Source organism: Stegodyphus dumicola, chromosome 1 (assembly GCF_044657685.1).
Source record: "Stegodyphus dumicola isolate Sdum_Otavi_A_Nest chromosome 1, ASM4465768v1".
NCBI classification, from domain to species: Eukaryota; Metazoa; Arthropoda; class Arachnida; order Araneae; family Eresidae; genus Stegodyphus; species Stegodyphus dumicola.
The window spans coordinates 228,168,984-228,186,918 of NC_140768.1; the positions used below are offsets into that span (position 1 = coordinate 228,168,984).

A 17,935-nucleotide genomic window follows, 5' to 3' on the forward strand; every position below is an offset into this window, starting at 1 on the left:
GAAAGCTACTTGGAATCTAAATGCACAGATTTGCATGTATATTCCTGAGGTATTGCTTAATTTTAAAGCAAATTTTCCTTCAACTTTTTCAAACAAAATTTATGAAAACATTGCAATTTTGGGGAGAATATCCTTTCTTTCTTTCAAATTACCCTAATCGGCACAGTTTTATTGAATTGTTGGTTAAAATTCATGCACAAGCTTCAAACAAGATTTTTTTGCGGCATATAAAAAAGAGGTGACTTTTTTTTTTCCCTTTTTTTGTAGCTGTTGGGGGGGGGGAAGTAGACATTCTGATTCGAACTTCCCAGTTGAGATGCAACGCCCTTTACGCCAATTTATGATTATATCTGACGGTTCTAAAAGGCATTGTACCTAGCCGCATGTATAATGGAGTTGTTTCACACAAAAATGCTTGTTTATGCTTTTCTTCATATTTAGATGGTGGACAACAGTGTATTGCCTGGGTATGGTTGCTTTCTGCGTAGCGCACGCATTGCTCGTTATGCATGCCAAATTACCGCAGAGTGTTGAAGCTAGTCTTTCGGGTCTTCTCTTTTCCAACTGTCGAACCGGATGGCCGAGCACCACAACCGGTAAACTGGTTTAGCGAGTCGACCATTAGAGGGTGGACTGAAACTCGAGTCATTTTGATGCAATTACAACTAACTACGCGCTTGCCGCTTTTGTCCGAGAAGATCGCCGGGCTCTCTTTTAGGGCTTCTCTTTCTTTTTACCGCTCTTGTCTGTGCTTGTTATTTCGCTCTCACTCTTTAATAGTTTCTTTTTCCCTTTGGGCCTTAAGTGGAAAAGTTGGCGGGAGTCTTTTTTAGGAGGCGTTAACTCCGATGCCTATTGTAGCAGAAGACGAAAGCGCTTTTTAATGTCTAAAAGTATGTGATTTCGCGCTATTTGTACGCAATTTGTTGAAAATAATAACGGATTTTTGCTTTAATATTGTTTGATGGTGATGTCTGGATGCATCTCGTTGCCCAATTTTTATACAGTCTTCCATTTAGACGTTTTCAAAGATCCTGGGGAAGGGAAACATGAAAAATACTCAAGCCCTTCCTCAATTTTTTAATGCCTTGTTTCACTTCTTGAAAAATATATTTGTGTTACTTACAATTTTTTTCGTTTATCATTTGAAGTTGTGTAAATTATATATAACACTGAGAAGCTGTCGATATGTAGAAGATTACCTCCCTGCGCTGTCTCTCTCTGCCTCCCTCCCTTTCTACCTGTATATAGGTTTGTGTGTGATCAAAAAGATGTAGCAATGGCTTAGAAGGTAGATCCATATTGAAGAGGAAATTTGGTAGCCGAGTAAGATAATTCAACTACCTTTCTGTCGACAATTGCAGCCAATCGACATTTGCAGCCATAATTTATTTGGCAGTCTAACCGTGCCTATTCAAGAATATTTACGTTTTCGATACTGTTGCGATGCAAGAGAGCAGACCGAAACAGCATCTTGAAAGGAAGAGCGATAGAAGCTAAAGTGCTAAGTTCCAACATGGAGGCTTACCAAGAAAAGGTTTTGGATTAGGTTGCTTATTGAGAAAAAGGTTTCAGTTCTCGAAATTTTGAATTCAGGTTCCGAATTAGCTACGTCGTCAGCGTTATGCAAGACGTGTGACATAGATTAATCTAGAAATGACGCAGTCCAGAAAAGTTGTTACTGTTTTCAGAATAGAAAAGGGGAATTAAGGGCTATTGCTAGTTTAATTTTAAGACATATATTCAACCTCTTTTAAAACTGTATATGTCAAAAATCTGATAGCTGTCTTATTCCTAACATTAATAAATATTTGGAAAATCATTTCTATTAGAAACAGCATTTGTAAGATTGTGTATACAGTTGATTAAAGGTTTTGATAATCATAAGAATTTTATCCTTTGTAGAGTCATTAGGATTATTTTGATGCTGAGAGACGTGAAAAATGAGCAATGCCATCGCCGGGACTCGAACTTCGGACCTCTCGAACGCGCCGAGTCTGCTGACCATTACGCCACGAGGGCATGCTAAGAAGGCGGGAGAAATACTTTATTAGAAAATACTAAATTATTTGAATTTATATTTTAGGCTGATAAACAGTTTTAGTAAAATAAAATGAATCTTCACTTTATTTTAATAAAACTTGTTTAGTATATAAAACGGCATTGGATATTCTTCAATAAGAAATGGCCTTTCGAGCATCTGAAAAAGTCTCTTTAGTTAAATAATTCCCCAAATGTTATTTTGCAATTCCTGATTATATTCATTTACACTTCCCTATGTAAAATAGTTCATCTTATCTATTTTATTTAAATGCTTTAATTTTGTTTAAGATTTCTGTACTGTATAATCTTAATAAGGCGTAGAATTTTAAATGTGATTTTTTTTTCTGTTTGCAGTGGTGGATGGGACTCACGACCATGACATAGCAGACATTCATGAAGCAGCATGGATACAGATGTTCCTACCGTGGACACCGGCCAACAACAGCAACACCACATTAAGCGGGAGTCAGGCGACTCCTCAGCGGACCAACTACTACAGCACCATCACCAGGCGACAGCGACGCCTTCGGTGTTAGAGGGTGACATGACGCCAGAGGAAGGTCAAGAGGCGGCGATTATCGCCGACCTTCAGCAACAAACGAGGGTTCCTGAACGTCCATCAAGTTCCTCACGAACTCCTTGCCCGAAGTTCACCAAGAAATGCGATTCCTGCGGGCGGGAGTTTCACACTACAAACCATTACCTGGAACACGTGTGTGAGGCGTCGCAGCACGTGGGACTGAGTTCGACGACCACCCCTCCTTCCACGGACGGTGGTGGTAGTAGTAGACCTTGTTCTGTTCCTACCTCGCACTACCCGTCCGCGGGAGTCGGGGCCTCCAGCAGCATCTTCTGCAATGAGCTGTCTAATAGCTCCGCTAGCGACGTGGAGAATTTCACCGGAAAAATCGTCTATAACCGGGATGGGTCCGCCTTCATCCTGGAGACGGCCGGAGACTCTGAGCTCAGTGATGATGAGGGAAGTGATGAGTTGCTCACGCGAGCTGCTGAAGAAGCGGCTGCGAGGATCCCAACATCTTCGCAGCTTATTCCTCACATGGTGAATGCTCTACACATCGCTAGAAATCCTGCATTGTACAATGCTCTGTACGGACAAGCGTACAGTTTCCTGCAAGAAAAAAATAAAGTTCCTGATGTCCCTGTTATGCACAGTTTTAGGGTTTTCACAGTGCGCAATATAGCCAGTGAAACTACAGTTACTACTAATGCTAGCAAATTGGACGAAGCTGGTTCTCAGAAGAGGCCATCTAGTGTCAATAAAGCTAACTTTCCTATGGTAGACTATTCTTCTGTACCCATCAAACCTATATTGATGTGTTTTATGTGCAAACTTTCATTTGGTTATGCTAAATCTTTCGTAGCCCACGCTATGGGCGAGCATAATATAAATCTGAATGATGAGGAGAAAAATATTATGTCTCAAAAGAACACTTCGGCAATCATACAGGGTGTCGGGAAAGAGAAAGAACCTCTCTTATCATTCCTAGAACCTATTCCTAGTTCTATAGCTCAGAACAGCGCCGGGAGTCAGAGTAGTAATGTCTATGCCCAGTCATTGCAGAGCTCATGTACCAGTTCCTTCGGATCTTCGGATCCTATGACTAATCTGCTGAATGCCGTGTCCAGTGCAGTGGCTGGGGGCTATGGCTCTTCGGCTATCACAACTTTGGTCTCTGCCGTCTCAAGTCCTGTGGCGGCATTATCTGAGATCAAACCAAGCGTCTCCAACAGTAGGGCCGAAATGAGAACCACGCCCGCTCTTACCAGTTCCTTACTTACCGCCGACAGCAATGAGGCCTTAGCACCAGAGTTGCAGGACCTGGTGACAATAGAAAAACTCGCGAAAGCTGCCGCGGCCGCTGCAGAGGCCGACTCTGTATCATCTTTGTCACCAAGGGAGCGCAAAACCACATGCTATAATGGCCAGAATAATAGTGATATGGCACAAGATGATCAAGATCTTAGGTTAAACCCATTCGATTACAGCCCCCATCCTACCATATCGTCGGCTGTGTCAGTGGGTTCTTTGGACCGACCTACGAGTGCCGGTAGTCAAGAGAGCATGTCTCCTGGCATGTCCAGGGTGTCTCCAAAGAATAATCCTGTTCCGAGTCCTTTACTATCTACAGTTCCTTCTCCATCGCCGACTACAAGTAGTCCTGTCTGTATATGTCCTCAACATCCGGATGGGCGGACGAATGGAGTCGAATGCCCGAAATGCGATTTGATCCTAGGTTCATCCCGATCATTGGGTGGTCATATGACTATGATGCATTCTAGGAATTCATGCAAGACGCTCAAGTGCCCTAAGTGCAACTGGCACTATAAATATCAAGAAACTCTTGAAATCCACATGAAAGAAAAACATCCTGAAAACGACATGAGTTGCATCTACTGTCTCACAAATCAATCTCATCCGAGGTTGGCTCGTGGGGAAACGTATACATGCGGTTACAAACCTTACCGTTGCGAGGTTTGCAACTACTCTACTACGACAAAAGGCAATCTCAGTATCCATATGCAGTCTGATAAGCATATCAATAATGTACAAGAATTGCAAAACGGAAATCTTCAAGCTGAACATGTTATGCCTCCCCAACCTCTCTCGGCTCCACCTTCAATGCCTACCCCACCAGCTGCTGAAGCCGCCGCTAAAAAGCCAATTAACACCAATAAGCCAAAAGCCACATGGAGATGCGACGTATGTAATTACGAGACAAATGTGGCCCGCAATCTCCGTATTCACATGACAAGCGAAAAACATAATCATAATATGATGGTCCTTCAGCAGAACGTGAAACACATGCAGCAGATTTCAGCTTTTCAACAGGCCCAAGCGCAAGCTCAGGCCCAAGCTCAAGTGATAGATCCTATGTTTCAGTTCCATCCTGGACTCTTACTGCCTTGCGATTCCCAGTTGCAACCAGAAGCAGCAATAGCTGACATGGCTTACAATCACGCATTGCTCATGATGGCCACCCAACAGCAACAACAGAGAGCCATGGCTGCAGCAGCTGCAGCTGCAGCCGCAGCTAGTGGGAAAGGTCCAATAGGTGCGCCTTTAAATCTTAGCGTGCCACCCACCTTGGACATTGACCATCCTGACCCATCGCTGCGTCCTGATGTTCCTTATGATGAAAACGGGAAGCTTTTCCAGTGTTGCGTTTGCCACGTTTATTCTGCCGATACCATCGAAGCTCTAAACCAGCACGCTCAACTTGATCGAACGCGTCAGAGAGAAGAAGAAGTTCTAATGGTGGTTGCGGGTACATATATTTGCAAGTTATGTACATATAAGACGAATTTAAAGGCTAATTTCCAGTTACATTGCAAAACAGATAAACATCTCCAACGTTTGCAGCATGTTAACCATGTAAAGGAAGGTGGTCCAAGCACAGAATGGAAGCTAAAGTATGCCAATGTTAGCAATCCTGTTCAAGTGCGATGTAATGCATGTGACTACTATACGAACAGTATTCACAAACTTCAGTTACATAATGCAAATCCTCGTCATGAAGCAAATGCAAGGATATTTGCTCATCTCCAAATGGGGGTTCATTCCCTGAAAGCAGAAGCGCATTATTTCCACTGCAGGCTGTGTAATTTCTCCACAAAAGCAAAGTTCAATCTCATTCAACACGTCCATTCTATACGGCATCTTCGGCACGAAAACTTCCGACAGATGCAGCTGAGGACAGAAGGCCGAGAAATCGATGAAGATGTGAGAGATTATGTTCTTGTTAAAGAGCTGAAAGGAAATGAAAAAATTATCTTTGATGCGGATGTGGGTATGTAGCAGTTTTTCCCTACACTTATTAAGATCTAAAATATATATTTATTTATCAACTTTCCCAATTACGTTCATATTAGAAAAAGTACGTTACAGTAAATATTTTATTCATCTTTCGATATAATGTAACAACTTTTGTAAGACAGAAGTAATAACGGGGCATTTGTGTTATATATGTGATATTGAAGTATGATAATTGTTTTAGTTTCGTGGCTTTAATGGGTAAGATTCTTTAACGCTTAACTAGCTACATATTCATCCCACAACTTAACGAGCGCCACTAAGCGTTAAATCTCAATGATAAAATACTTGTTTTAATTATGTATTATTTTAATTCATATTGCAATGACCGCATTTGTCACAAACGCAGTGTGCAATATTCTTTGCGCCTTAATTGAAGTTAACTTCAGAAGTTAAGTTAAAAGAAAAGTATAATATTTTTTTGATTGATATTGCTGGATTCCCATCCACTTATTAGTGTTTTAAGATTTAGTTGTTTTTAAATTTTGTTTCATTACGTTACGGTCGCAATGCAATCTCATTTTCTTGCTATATCAAATGCTTCATTATTTTGTAAGAATTATATTAATTTTATTAACAGTTAAATTTTGAGTTAAACTTCCTGCCCTATCGATTCTTAAATTCAACTTACCACTTCCGCCCAGAACGTAGTTTTAGAATTACGTCTGAATGCTAATGAGGAACAGCGGCATTTGACCGCGAAGTTCTATAGTGAGAGCGATACCAGATATTCTGGCTGCACGCGTCCGCCTTTTTAGGCTACTCTCTCGTAAGTTATTATTACGCTGTGCCGTACTTTAGGCCCTTGATAGCTTCGCACTCAATTAGCGTTACGGGGCCAACTCTGTTAGAATCTTGATAGCTTCGGTTATATCTCTTTAGGTAAAATTAGTTTAATTTAATTCTTCGTCTCTTAAGTTCAAGCCCAAGTGTCGGCTTTATTGTACAACTCCAAGACAGAGTTTTGCTAAACTTTAATTGGAATAATAAAGGGTTATTTCACCCTTCTTACTTGTTGTTTCTTGTACACGAACTCAAGCGATTATTCGCCTACTAGTTCTTGAGATTCTTCACACTCAACTATAACTTAGAATTACACAGTGGGGAATCCTACAGTTTCATGAATCACGATTTTATATTTTTAATTTTATAATTTCTACATGCTACCTTACTAGATTTAAATTGATGATCTAATGTCCGGAAAAATCCCAAATTCGGGATTGCCAAAGTCCCGACGAGTCCGGATCTCGGACTTTGTACTGTACTAAATAGAAATTTGTTTATGTTTAATATTGAAATCGGAACAGGAGGCTTGTAAACGTTCAATGATGAGTAGCTAACGCGTAGACCACGCCGATCAAAATGTATGCAAAACCAACCAGAAATCCATTTATAGCAGCAGCCATGATAAGTCGTGACGTCATACCTTGATGTTTCATGACTTCAATTTCATTGTACGTGACACACGCGAGAGGCTTACTCCATTTATTCTAACCTCCTTACTTGAGAATACTGTTAAGTAAAAGTCGAGTTGAGTGGATTGTGGCTGTTGAAGATTTCTGTTTAGAAAAAAGTCGAGCTGAGTGTTTTGTGCCTGTAAAACTAAAAAGGAATAAATTTCGTTTTATTAAATTAAATATTAAAATTAATACGAATAAATTTTGTTAAAGTAAATAAATTAACCATATAAAAACTAGCGGAAAGAAATCAAAATTTTTTAATTTCTAATTTTTAGAATTATTTAAATTCATAGAAGTAAATTGTGTGTGAGAAAGTTGAAATTTTTAAAAATCATTTGATTTTTTATTACTTAATTAATTTTTTTGCTGAAAAAAGGAGTAATATATTTGTGATGGGGGTAGAAAATTTATGAATATAGAAAAAAATAATGTTCTTAATTTAATTAATCATTATGATGTAATCTGTTCCAAGACCCTAAAATAAATATTTTAGGAAAATAAACATTAAAAAATCATAAAGGGAAAACTTTCATAGTTTCGCAGCATACTGCTCATCTTCGATAATGAATATCATCTTAATTTGAAATTTCGCAGCTTTTGCTTATGTATGTATAGATGTGTATATCATTATATATATCATTATATATATTTACTAAAGAATATTGATTATATTATCTCCTAAGATTAATTTTAGTAGAATTATCTGAAAAGAGTGAAACCATACTTAGTAAGTTCAATTTCGAAAAATGTTTTAAAGTAACTTGAATGTTTAGTAAGTTCAATTTCAAAAAATGTTTTAAAGTAACTTGAATGTAAACAATTTACATTCAAGTTACTTTAAAACATTTTTCGAAATTGAACTTACTAAGTATGGTTTCACTCTTTTAAGATAATTCTACTAAAATTAATCTTAGGAGATAATATAATCAATATTTTTTAGTAAATAAATTATTATTAACTTACTTTGCAGCAATTGCGCAAGTAGTACAATAACTCGATTTCGCACTAAGTGAATTTAAGATCATATCATTATATATATATGTATATTTAACATATAATGAAAAAATACAAAGTAAAAAGCAATTCAAAACCTAATCCAATTGAAGAAACAGTGAAAGCAGTAACAAGTGTGGTACAAATGCATAGTAAACAATAATGCATTTAAAATTGCAACTTAAATAATTAAAAATCTTAATTTTGAAAATTTTAAGCTCTTGTTTATTGTTATAAATATTCACAGCAAAAAGGTATTGCGGATAAGGATAGCTAATGTTATATATTTTGATATGTGTATATGTATTTTGTTTCTTGTTTTTCAGATACGCCCATGTTAGAGTTCAGTGAAGAAGAAACTCCGAAAGTTGAAGAGAAAGCAAGTACGCCAAAGCTTGAAGAAAAGTCGTTATCCGATTCAAGATTAAAGAAAGCATTACTTGAGCAGTCAAAACCTAGTCCTACAAGTGAAAGCAGTCCGAACGCGGAGCAGATGCATCGATGTCCTTTCTGCAATTACACCAGTAATACTGAAGTCCGAATACAAATGCATGTAGTATCGCAGCACTTGCCTCAAACGAACACCATTCCTTGCCCTTTGTGCCAAGAAGGATGTAAGGACATCGGTGCTCTGGAGAACCACTTGATGGATGTGCACAACGTCACCAAAGAAGGTGTGCAGCGTCTTCTTTTAATGGTAGACATGTCTAATATTGAGTCTAAATCAAGCAACCAACAAACGAAACCAAAATCAGAAGATCCTCCTACTCCTAAAGTTGAAAACCCTGATCCAGATGGAAAGGCTTCGCCTGAAAATAAAGAACGTAGCGTAGAGGAAACGGGTGAGGATTTGAGTTGTTCTTTCTGCAATAAAACGTTTTTCAACATGGATGATCTGTTTAATCATCAAAATGAATTTGGTCATATGGAACTGAAGCCTACACCATCAGGTTTGGAATATCAGTGCTGGAAAAAAGGGTGCATGCAATTCTTCAATACCATCGTTGCTGTGCAGCATCATTTCAGAGATACCCATTTTAAAAGGCCTTTGCTCGCTGTTTCAGATCGCCATGTCTATAAATATCGTTGCAATCAATGCAGTTTGGCTTTCAAGACGTTGGAGAAACTTCAACTGCATTCTCAGTATCATATGATACGCGCAGCTACCAAATGTGTGCTCTGTGGTCGCAGTTTTCGATCTGTGATAGCTCTTCAGAAACACGTTGAAACAGCTCATACTGACATGACCAAAGAACAACTAGAACAATACAAAGCAAGCTTAGCGAATAACCCTCTATTGTCTAGTGGTGGTGGTGGAGTACTAGATCCACAAACAACAGAATTACTGAAGAAGGAAAGTATTCGAGAAGATATGGAGGTTGTAGAGGATTTAATGGACGTAGGGGCTGATAAGGAGAGTTCACCAATTCGTGATATGGAGTGTGATCATTCTGAAGTTGGGGAGTCACTTCTGCCGGAAGGTACTGGAAGCAACCAAGATGTGCTTGAAGATTACATAAATAGCCAAAGTATGGCTGAAGATAGCTATAATGATCCTAATAGAAAGTATAAATGTCACCGTTGTAAAGTTGCATTTACTAGGCAGAGTTACTTGACGAGCCATAATAAAACATTATTGCATAGGAAAGGAGAAAAAATGAGTTACCCTATGGAAAAGTATCTTGATCCAAATAGACCTTTTAAATGCGATATTTGTATGGAATCATTCACTCAAAAGAATATTCTTTTAGTTCATTATAATTCCGTTTCACATTTGCATAAAGTTAAATTAAGTATGAAAGAAAATAACAGTAATAGCACTTCATCTTCAACTGTTGTTACTAGTAGTCCTGCTGTTAGTGGCACCGCAGTTTTTACCGCCCCTGTCAGTAGTCCTAGCACTTGCACAACGCCTAATAATTCTTGTGTATCTGACTCTGAAAAGAAACCATTCAAATGCAACATTTGTAAAGTTGCTTACAGCCAGGGTTCAACACTTGACATTCATGTGCGGTCTGTTCTTCACCAGACTCGAGCTTCTAAGTTGCATGAATTAGCTATGACGGGACAGATCGATCTAAGTGCTCCACTGATTGAGAGATCAGAACAATCTTCGAGCGAACAACTTCATTCACAAATGCTCGTTCATCCACCGGCTATGACCAATGAAAGTTCCTCTTTAATGCTGCCTCAGACCTCGCAGGTGTCGGGCCCGGCCACAAGTGTTCCTTCTTCTGTCCAAGCTCCAAAGATCCCAGATCTGACACAAGTTCCTCAGAGCACCCCAGCTTCGTCTGCGGTTGCCACTATCACCAGTGCCTCTCCTCAGCTCCACTTGTCGACTGATGCAGCAGTATCCATGGCGCAAGCTTTGGGCCTTGCGCCACCTGTTCCTCAGCCCCCCGTCCTTCTACAGTCTCAGGTGTCGTCTCAAGCTCTCATCAATTGCTCCAGATGTAATGCGATTTTCATGTCTCACGATTCACTCATGCAACATCAACAGCTATGTTGCTTTTTCAATCCGCCACCACCACAAACCAGTATGGGAAGGAGCACTCCTGTGTCAGCATCAGCAACTGTCCAACCACCTCCCCCACCTACCCCCATGCCAACAGGTCAGCAATCCTCCAACCGCCTTATATGCGGAGACAAGGATGACCAACAAAAACCATCTCTTCTGTACCAACCTATAACAGATTCAGCAAATGCTACCCCTCCACAGTTAAGCCCTCAAGTTAGTCAGATATCAAATCAGTTGCCTATGAGACCTAAATGTCCGTTTCCTCGACCAAGGCCTTTGGTGTATAAGCATTTGATAGAAAGTTTCGGCTTTGATGTTGTCATGCAGTTCAACGAAAACAATCAAAGGCGGAAAAAGGTTGAACGGAAAGAAACTGAAGAAAGCCAGTCAAGAGAAAATCAAAGCAAATGTGGAGAACCAAATAAAGACGATACGAAAATCGAAGAAATGAAGAATGCGCCATCTAGTGATGAGACTAAAATGGAAGATGAGAGTAAAGAAGACATTCCAGATCTACCGGAAATCAATCGATCTGTATGCCACATTTGCTCTAAAGAATTTACAAGCATTTGGGTCTTAAAAACTCACCGGGAAGAAATTCATAAAGAAATAGTACCTTTTGAATTCCTAGAGAAGTTTGCTGATAGTTTTAGGATTGATTATGACAAAAGGAATGCTGATCAGTTATTGTTACCACCGGTATGTGATGAAAATTTGAATGATACAAGCCCTCCTACTCCCAGCGTGAATTCTGAAACTCCTTTATGTCAGACACCTTCTTCCGCTAGTTCCTCAAATCAGCAGATACCATCTGTGACACCGCCAACTACAAGTATACCATCTCAGTTATCTGATGTTCCTTCTTCTGTAACAGCTAATCAGATGGCAGCTCAGCTGCAGTTTAACCAACTACTTATGAGCATGGGCCTGGGAATGGGACTTCCGATGGGTATGAATCTAAACATGCCTTTTGCAGCCGCTGCAGCCATGAATCTACATCCACCTTTGATTCCTGTGCTGTTACCACCACCAATGGACCCTCTTATGGCATCTGCATTTAATCATCCTATGATGCCTGGTGGGGTAGATTCCAGCTATTTTGCTGCTCAGCAAAAGATGATGCATCATCAACAACAACAGTCTGCTGCAGCGGCAGCTGCTCAAGCACAGCAGCAGAAAAGAGCTAGAACAAGGATAAATGACGAACAATTAAAAATACTTCGAACATATTTTGACATTAATAATTCACCCACCGAAGAGCAGTTAATAGAAATGTCAGATAAATCTGGATTACCTCTTAAAGTCATCAAACATTGGTTCCGAAATACCTTGTTCAAAGAAAGGCAGCGTAATAAGGATTCACCTTATAATTTTAACAACCCACCCTCCACGTTCCTGAATTTAGAAGAATACGAGAAAACCGGAGAAGCAAAAGTTGTGCCTATTAACAGAAACGATTATTTATCGAAAGTAGATGCCGATTCTACGAATCAAAGCGAAGATGGGCGTAGTATAGCTGATGATACAGATTCATCCCAAGAGGATAAAGATAAGCAGGAAAATGAATATCAGCCTCATATCCAGGAAGAAAAAGTACCCGCATCTAAGCCTGAAATTCCACCTTCTTCATTATCTATACCCGTATCCGTACCCATGTCTCATTCATCTATGGTTGCCGTTGATTTGATGAATACAAGCGTCAAAGATGAGGCTGCTAGAGAGGTCCATGTCATGCACTCTGAGTCCTCTACTCCTTCACCCCAGCCGTCCATCAACTTCAGTTCTGTTTCTTCCATCACTGGTCCCATTGCACCTTCAGCATCAACCTCTCCGCCTACGTCTGATTCTCCGAGGGGTTTTAATAGCCCTTCGTATTGTGGTTCCAACTCAGCCGGTGGTGGTACTGGCAGTGGTAAACGAGCTAATCGAACGCGTTTCACCGATTACCAAATCAAAGTACTCCAGGAATTTTTCGAGACCAACGCATATCCAAAAGATGATGATTTGGAGTACTTATCAAAGTTGTTGAGCCTCAGTCCTCGAGTGATTGTGGTGTGGTTCCAGAACGCTAGACAGAAAGCTCGTAAAGTGTACGAGAACCAGCCACCGATTAACACCGATGATGATAGTGCTGGAAAATTTCAGAGAACTCCGGGTCTCAATTATCAGTGTAAAAAATGCTTACAAGTTTTCCAGCGATACTACGAGCTTATTAAACATCAAAAGAGTTCTTGTTTTAAAGACGAGAATCCCATAGCCGTTCAAATGAAAGCTGCAACGGCAATTATGGATGAAAAATCGCAAGGAAGTAGTGTGTCTGATACATCCTCAATCACTAATAGGACGGTGGATAAATTTGGCCAGAATGGAACGTATCGGTGTGATAAGTGTAGTTTATCTTTTCCACGTTTTGATCTATGGAGAGAACATCAGATTGTGCATATCATGAACCCAAATCTCTTCCCAAATTATTCGCCGAATTCTTCGTTTGGTATTTTACAATATGAGGCTCAGCAACCTCCAACACCTCCACTAAAAAGAAAATTATCCGAAGAAGAAGAAATGAAAGAATGCGGAGACCAGCCCAAAGACAAGCGACTTAGAACAACAATACTACCTGAGCAATTAGATTACTTATACCAAAAATATCAGATTGAAAGTAATCCTAGCAGAAAAATGCTTGAAAATATTGCGAGAGAAGTAGGTCTTAAAAAGAGAGTGGTTCAAGTATGGTTTCAGAATACGCGGGCTAGAGAAAGGAAGGGTCAGTTTAGAGCTCATCAACAAGTTATACATAAACGTTGTCCATTTTGCCGTGCTTTATTCAAAGCTAGATCTGCCCTAGAGTCTCATCTTGCTACTCGACATGCTGATCAGTACACGAGGGGAGACATAAATATTGATTCTTTACCCGATGGTGAAATGGATTCGAATCCTGAAACTCCAACAGCATCCAATGCTTCTGAGGACGTGAAAAATAGTTTGTATCCAACATTTTCTTCGTGCACAACGCCTGCAGTTTCAGTGTCTAATTTTACCACTCAAAATCTTGACTCTGTGCAGAGCTCTATGAAGAAGTATTATGAAGATTCGCTCAAAAAGTACCTTGACGAATTGAGCACGACTAACAATGCTGCGAAGGAAGCAAGGAGTAGTCCAGTTGCGGATTTAAGCATGAAGCCCCAAAAGCAGTCTACTGAGAAAGCTCCAGGTCAAGCAGGAGATACGCCTTTAGACCTCAGCAAACCTGTCAAAGTTAGCGTAGACGTTGAGAAAAGCAGTGATGGAGCTCCTACTAACTTGAGCGACAAAAGCTGCGAAGATGCTATGAATAGGAGCTACGTTAGCTGTGATGATGCTAGGTCTGAGACGCACTCCGAATCTACAGAAAATATGGATTTTGACGATCATATGGACATGTCTCATGAAAGTAATCCAACATCGCCATCAAATGCTGGGCATCAGGGCTCGGGCGGTGGAAAAAGGTTTCGGACCCAAATGTCTACGATTCAGTTAAAAGTAATGAAGTCAATATTTGCAGATTATAAGACCCCTTCTATGGCTGAATGCGAGACAATGGGGCGCGAGATCGGTTTACCAAAGAGAGTTGTCCAAGTCTGGTTTCAGAATGCAAGGGCTAAAGAGAAAAAATCGAAATTGGCCTTTTTGAAAGCTTTTGGCCACGAAATGGACATGCCCAAATTGCCCGAAGAATGCACCATTTGTAAAGTAAAGTACAATATAAAGTTTTCTAATACAAGTATGCAAGATCACTTATTCTCTAGGCGTCATCTAGATAATCTAAAAGCACATATAACAAAAATGAAGAAATTGACCGAAGGTCAGGATAATATGGACAGACTTGACCACTCTCCAGCCACTCCTAGTAGCGTGCTCAATCAACTTGTCCAGTCACAGCACAACTTGCACCAAGAAGACAGTGATCTTCTTGGATCATCTGCTGCCTCATCCGGGGCCAACCCATCTAGTCTGATGCAGCAGCTACATATGATGGGACTCCAACAAATGCCGGGTATGTCCATGCCACTGGGCTTACCTGGATTCCCAAACGCGAGCAATGGTCCAGCAAATCTTCTCAACATGGGTGCGGCTGGTTCTTCACCGACTTCCGTTTCTTCTGCTCCCTCTATTAATACACCAACCTCTAAAGTCGATGCTAAAGTATCACCTAGTTCAAACAAATGCAATAATAACAGTGGAAACGGCGGAGAGAATACTGATTCCAAGTCTACTGACCATCAGCCACAGAGTGCAGCAACATCCACCACGAATCAATCCTTGTTACCGCGGAAGGAGGATAAGAAAGACATTTCAGATGTCATGAATGGAGGTAATAGCAGTGCGACAAGCGTCCATCCGCCATCTCAACGAGTGGGAAACATGACAGATTTCCCTATGCCAACTACTGAAGCTGGAGGATTGATACCATACATGTATGCTGGGTTTCCAGGCTACTATGCTGGACTTTCGGGTGCATTCTTCCACCCAGGCATGTATCCAGGTAGGAATAAACTATGACAAGATTCCCCATCTCCCTAATCCCTTTTAACTGTGATGCTGTATAGCTGTAGTAGTGCAAATTGGACTTACTTTTGCCTTTATTTAGAGACCGGAAAAAGAAAAGAACTCTATTTTTTTTTCACTGAGTTTGCTCGAGGCACAAACTCTTACATACATTTCTGGTACTCGTACGATGCAATTCCATACGATGTACATGTAATTTATCATTGTGTTAGTAATTTATTAGCCATTTTTTCATGCAGGGTTGAATATAAACAGCAATTCATGTGCTTTTTTTCGCAGCATTTTTTTCCCTTTTAAATAAGAACTATAAAGAGGCAGGTTTATTTATCACTTTTTGTCAACTTTTCGCAACTCATCTGCGCACTGCTAGGCTATTCTAATTATTCGTCTGGCATTCTTCTGCATTTCTTTTTTGGCATTCCTATTTTTTTTTTCCTTGTCTTCTATTCGTTTTGTCACTAAATGCACTTATTCTTCCGAAGCCCTTCCCCAAAATTTTGCACGCGGAATCTTTGCTCTATTCACTGAGGCCTTCAATTTTCCCAACAATTCTAAATTTGGCAATTTTTTATGAAATTATGACATCTAACATTACTTTTAATCTCCTTTTAATATTTATCTTCAACTTTTTTTAAAATTTAAAGTTGAATTTTGCTTTTAATACCAAAGATTACGGCATGAACTACAGGGGGAAAGACATATTAATCTGGAAGTGGATTAAATACTGCCTATTTCAGTATATATACATACACACATATATATATTGATATAACCTACCTCATTTTAACGTAATAAAAACTCGTCTAAAACCCAGACATTCTTGTATTCTCCTAAAATCAAACGTAAAACATAACTACCTCATGACAATAATCCTTTAGTTAGTTTCACTTTAAAACTTTCTAATATATGCCTTTTGGTGCCTTAGGGGGTAAAACGATGTTATGAAATTTATAAGCATATTTTAAAATTGAGGCGTATCAAAATCGTTATGCATAAATTTTATATATAATTTCTATTGCTCTAAATTTATCAAGTAAATGTAACATTAGAATACCCAGTGCAGTATTGTACAACAACCTGTAGTGAATGAACAGTATTTACTATTTCGATGGCAATGTTATGGTATATTGATTATTTTTTTTTTATAATTTTATGATTTGGTTATGTAAAAATATTGTTAACTCTATTATTGTATATTGTTTCATTGTAGTATTTTTGAAAATTTTATTGAGAAATGAAATCAAATACTGTTTTAAAGCCATATATAAATAACTTTGTTCTTTTTACTTCATCAGTTTAATTACATAAAATTACACCCTAATACTCTTTTTCTAAATTCCAGACGCAAAATAACTGTTGTTAACAATCTTTATATTTAGTAATTCTGATAAATATATTGCATTTTTAATCACCTTGACAAAATTCGAATTAAAATGGCTATTTGTTAAGCGCACCGCATTTATAAATATGGGCTTATCTATCAAGATTCGAGTCAAAACATATTGATGTCACTTAAATTATTTCTCCTTTCAATCAAGGGAACATTTTGGATGTTTCATCGATACGCAATGTAAATAATATTTCTTTGTAGTTATTTCCAGCAACTTAATGTAAATAAACGTAACTTAATTTATTTGAATATGGTATTATATTCAAAAAATAAAGCTAGGAAATACAAATGTTATTTTTATAAGGCTTTTTACTTTATCTTTGAGTGCCTTAAAATGACTGGGACTTTATAAAAATGTTTGTAATGAAATGAGTTTGCATGATGACTCTGTTAAGCATGCTTTTAGTCCGCCTTGTAGAAGCATGGTTGTTTTTTAGTCTTTTCTTCTGTTACTGTTCTGTGCTTAAAAATCGCGCTTTAAATTTTTCTGATAAAATTTATGAAAATTTTATGTGCTGGTGAATTTTTTTTTTTTTTTTTTTTTTTTTTTTTTTTTTTTTTTTGTATCATTAGCCCTGTTGTTTGTGTATGGAAAACGTTTTTATTATTTTTTGTTTGTACATATGACGGAAGATGCAAATGCATTTTATATGTTTGCACCAAGTCTTGTATCAATAGTTCATAAAGTGAACTGTGTAAAATAAAATCGCCATCCTTAGAAACATGTTTTTAGTTGTGTTCTTTATTTCATTCTTATAGTATATATTTTTGTTTGCATGGATCATTTTTATATTTTTGCCTGTTCAGGCGTATCTCGTCTTACGTATCTCGGTACAATTCACTGCCACTTTTCCAAAATCAAGTGTAGTGTACTCTCGATAATACGGATTATTAAGCACTCGCATAGAAACTCTATGCGCGAATTTGCAAAATTTGCAAAAAAAAAAAAAAAGGGGGATGGAAGGTCTAAATATTTACCACCAAATGTTACCAGTTTAATTCAACCGATGAACCGAAGTACAATGTCAACAGTGAAACGACTACTGTCCTCATTTTTCTCATAAGTCTTACAGAGGACGAGATGATGGTTTAATGAAGTTCTGAGTCTATATCGGATGCCATACACGGAATGGCAAAAGTTTGGTCCGAAA

The 17,935-nt window shown here is 38.8% G+C and overlaps 1 protein-coding gene across 8 annotated transcripts in view; it reads left to right on the forward strand.

The window, feature by feature from the left end:
* The window catches only part of LOC118196166 (zinc finger homeobox protein 4-like), a 392,029-nt gene extending 374,519 nt beyond the window's left edge, over nucleotides 1-17,510 (forward strand). For all 8 annotated transcript variants that reach the window (XM_035367581.2, XM_085826194.1, XM_085826186.1 and 5 more), the window contains 2 exons: nucleotides 2,398-5,852; nucleotides 8,655-17,510. In XM_035367581.2, the coding sequence (XP_035223472.2) occupies nucleotides 2,447-5,852; nucleotides 8,655-15,388 (10,140 nt within the window). In that variant the 5' untranslated portion in view covers nucleotides 2,398-2,446 and the 3' untranslated portion in view covers nucleotides 15,389-17,510. The remainder of the gene's footprint in view (nucleotides 1-2,397; nucleotides 5,853-8,654) is intronic.
* Nucleotides 17,511-17,935: the final 425 nt, after the last annotated feature.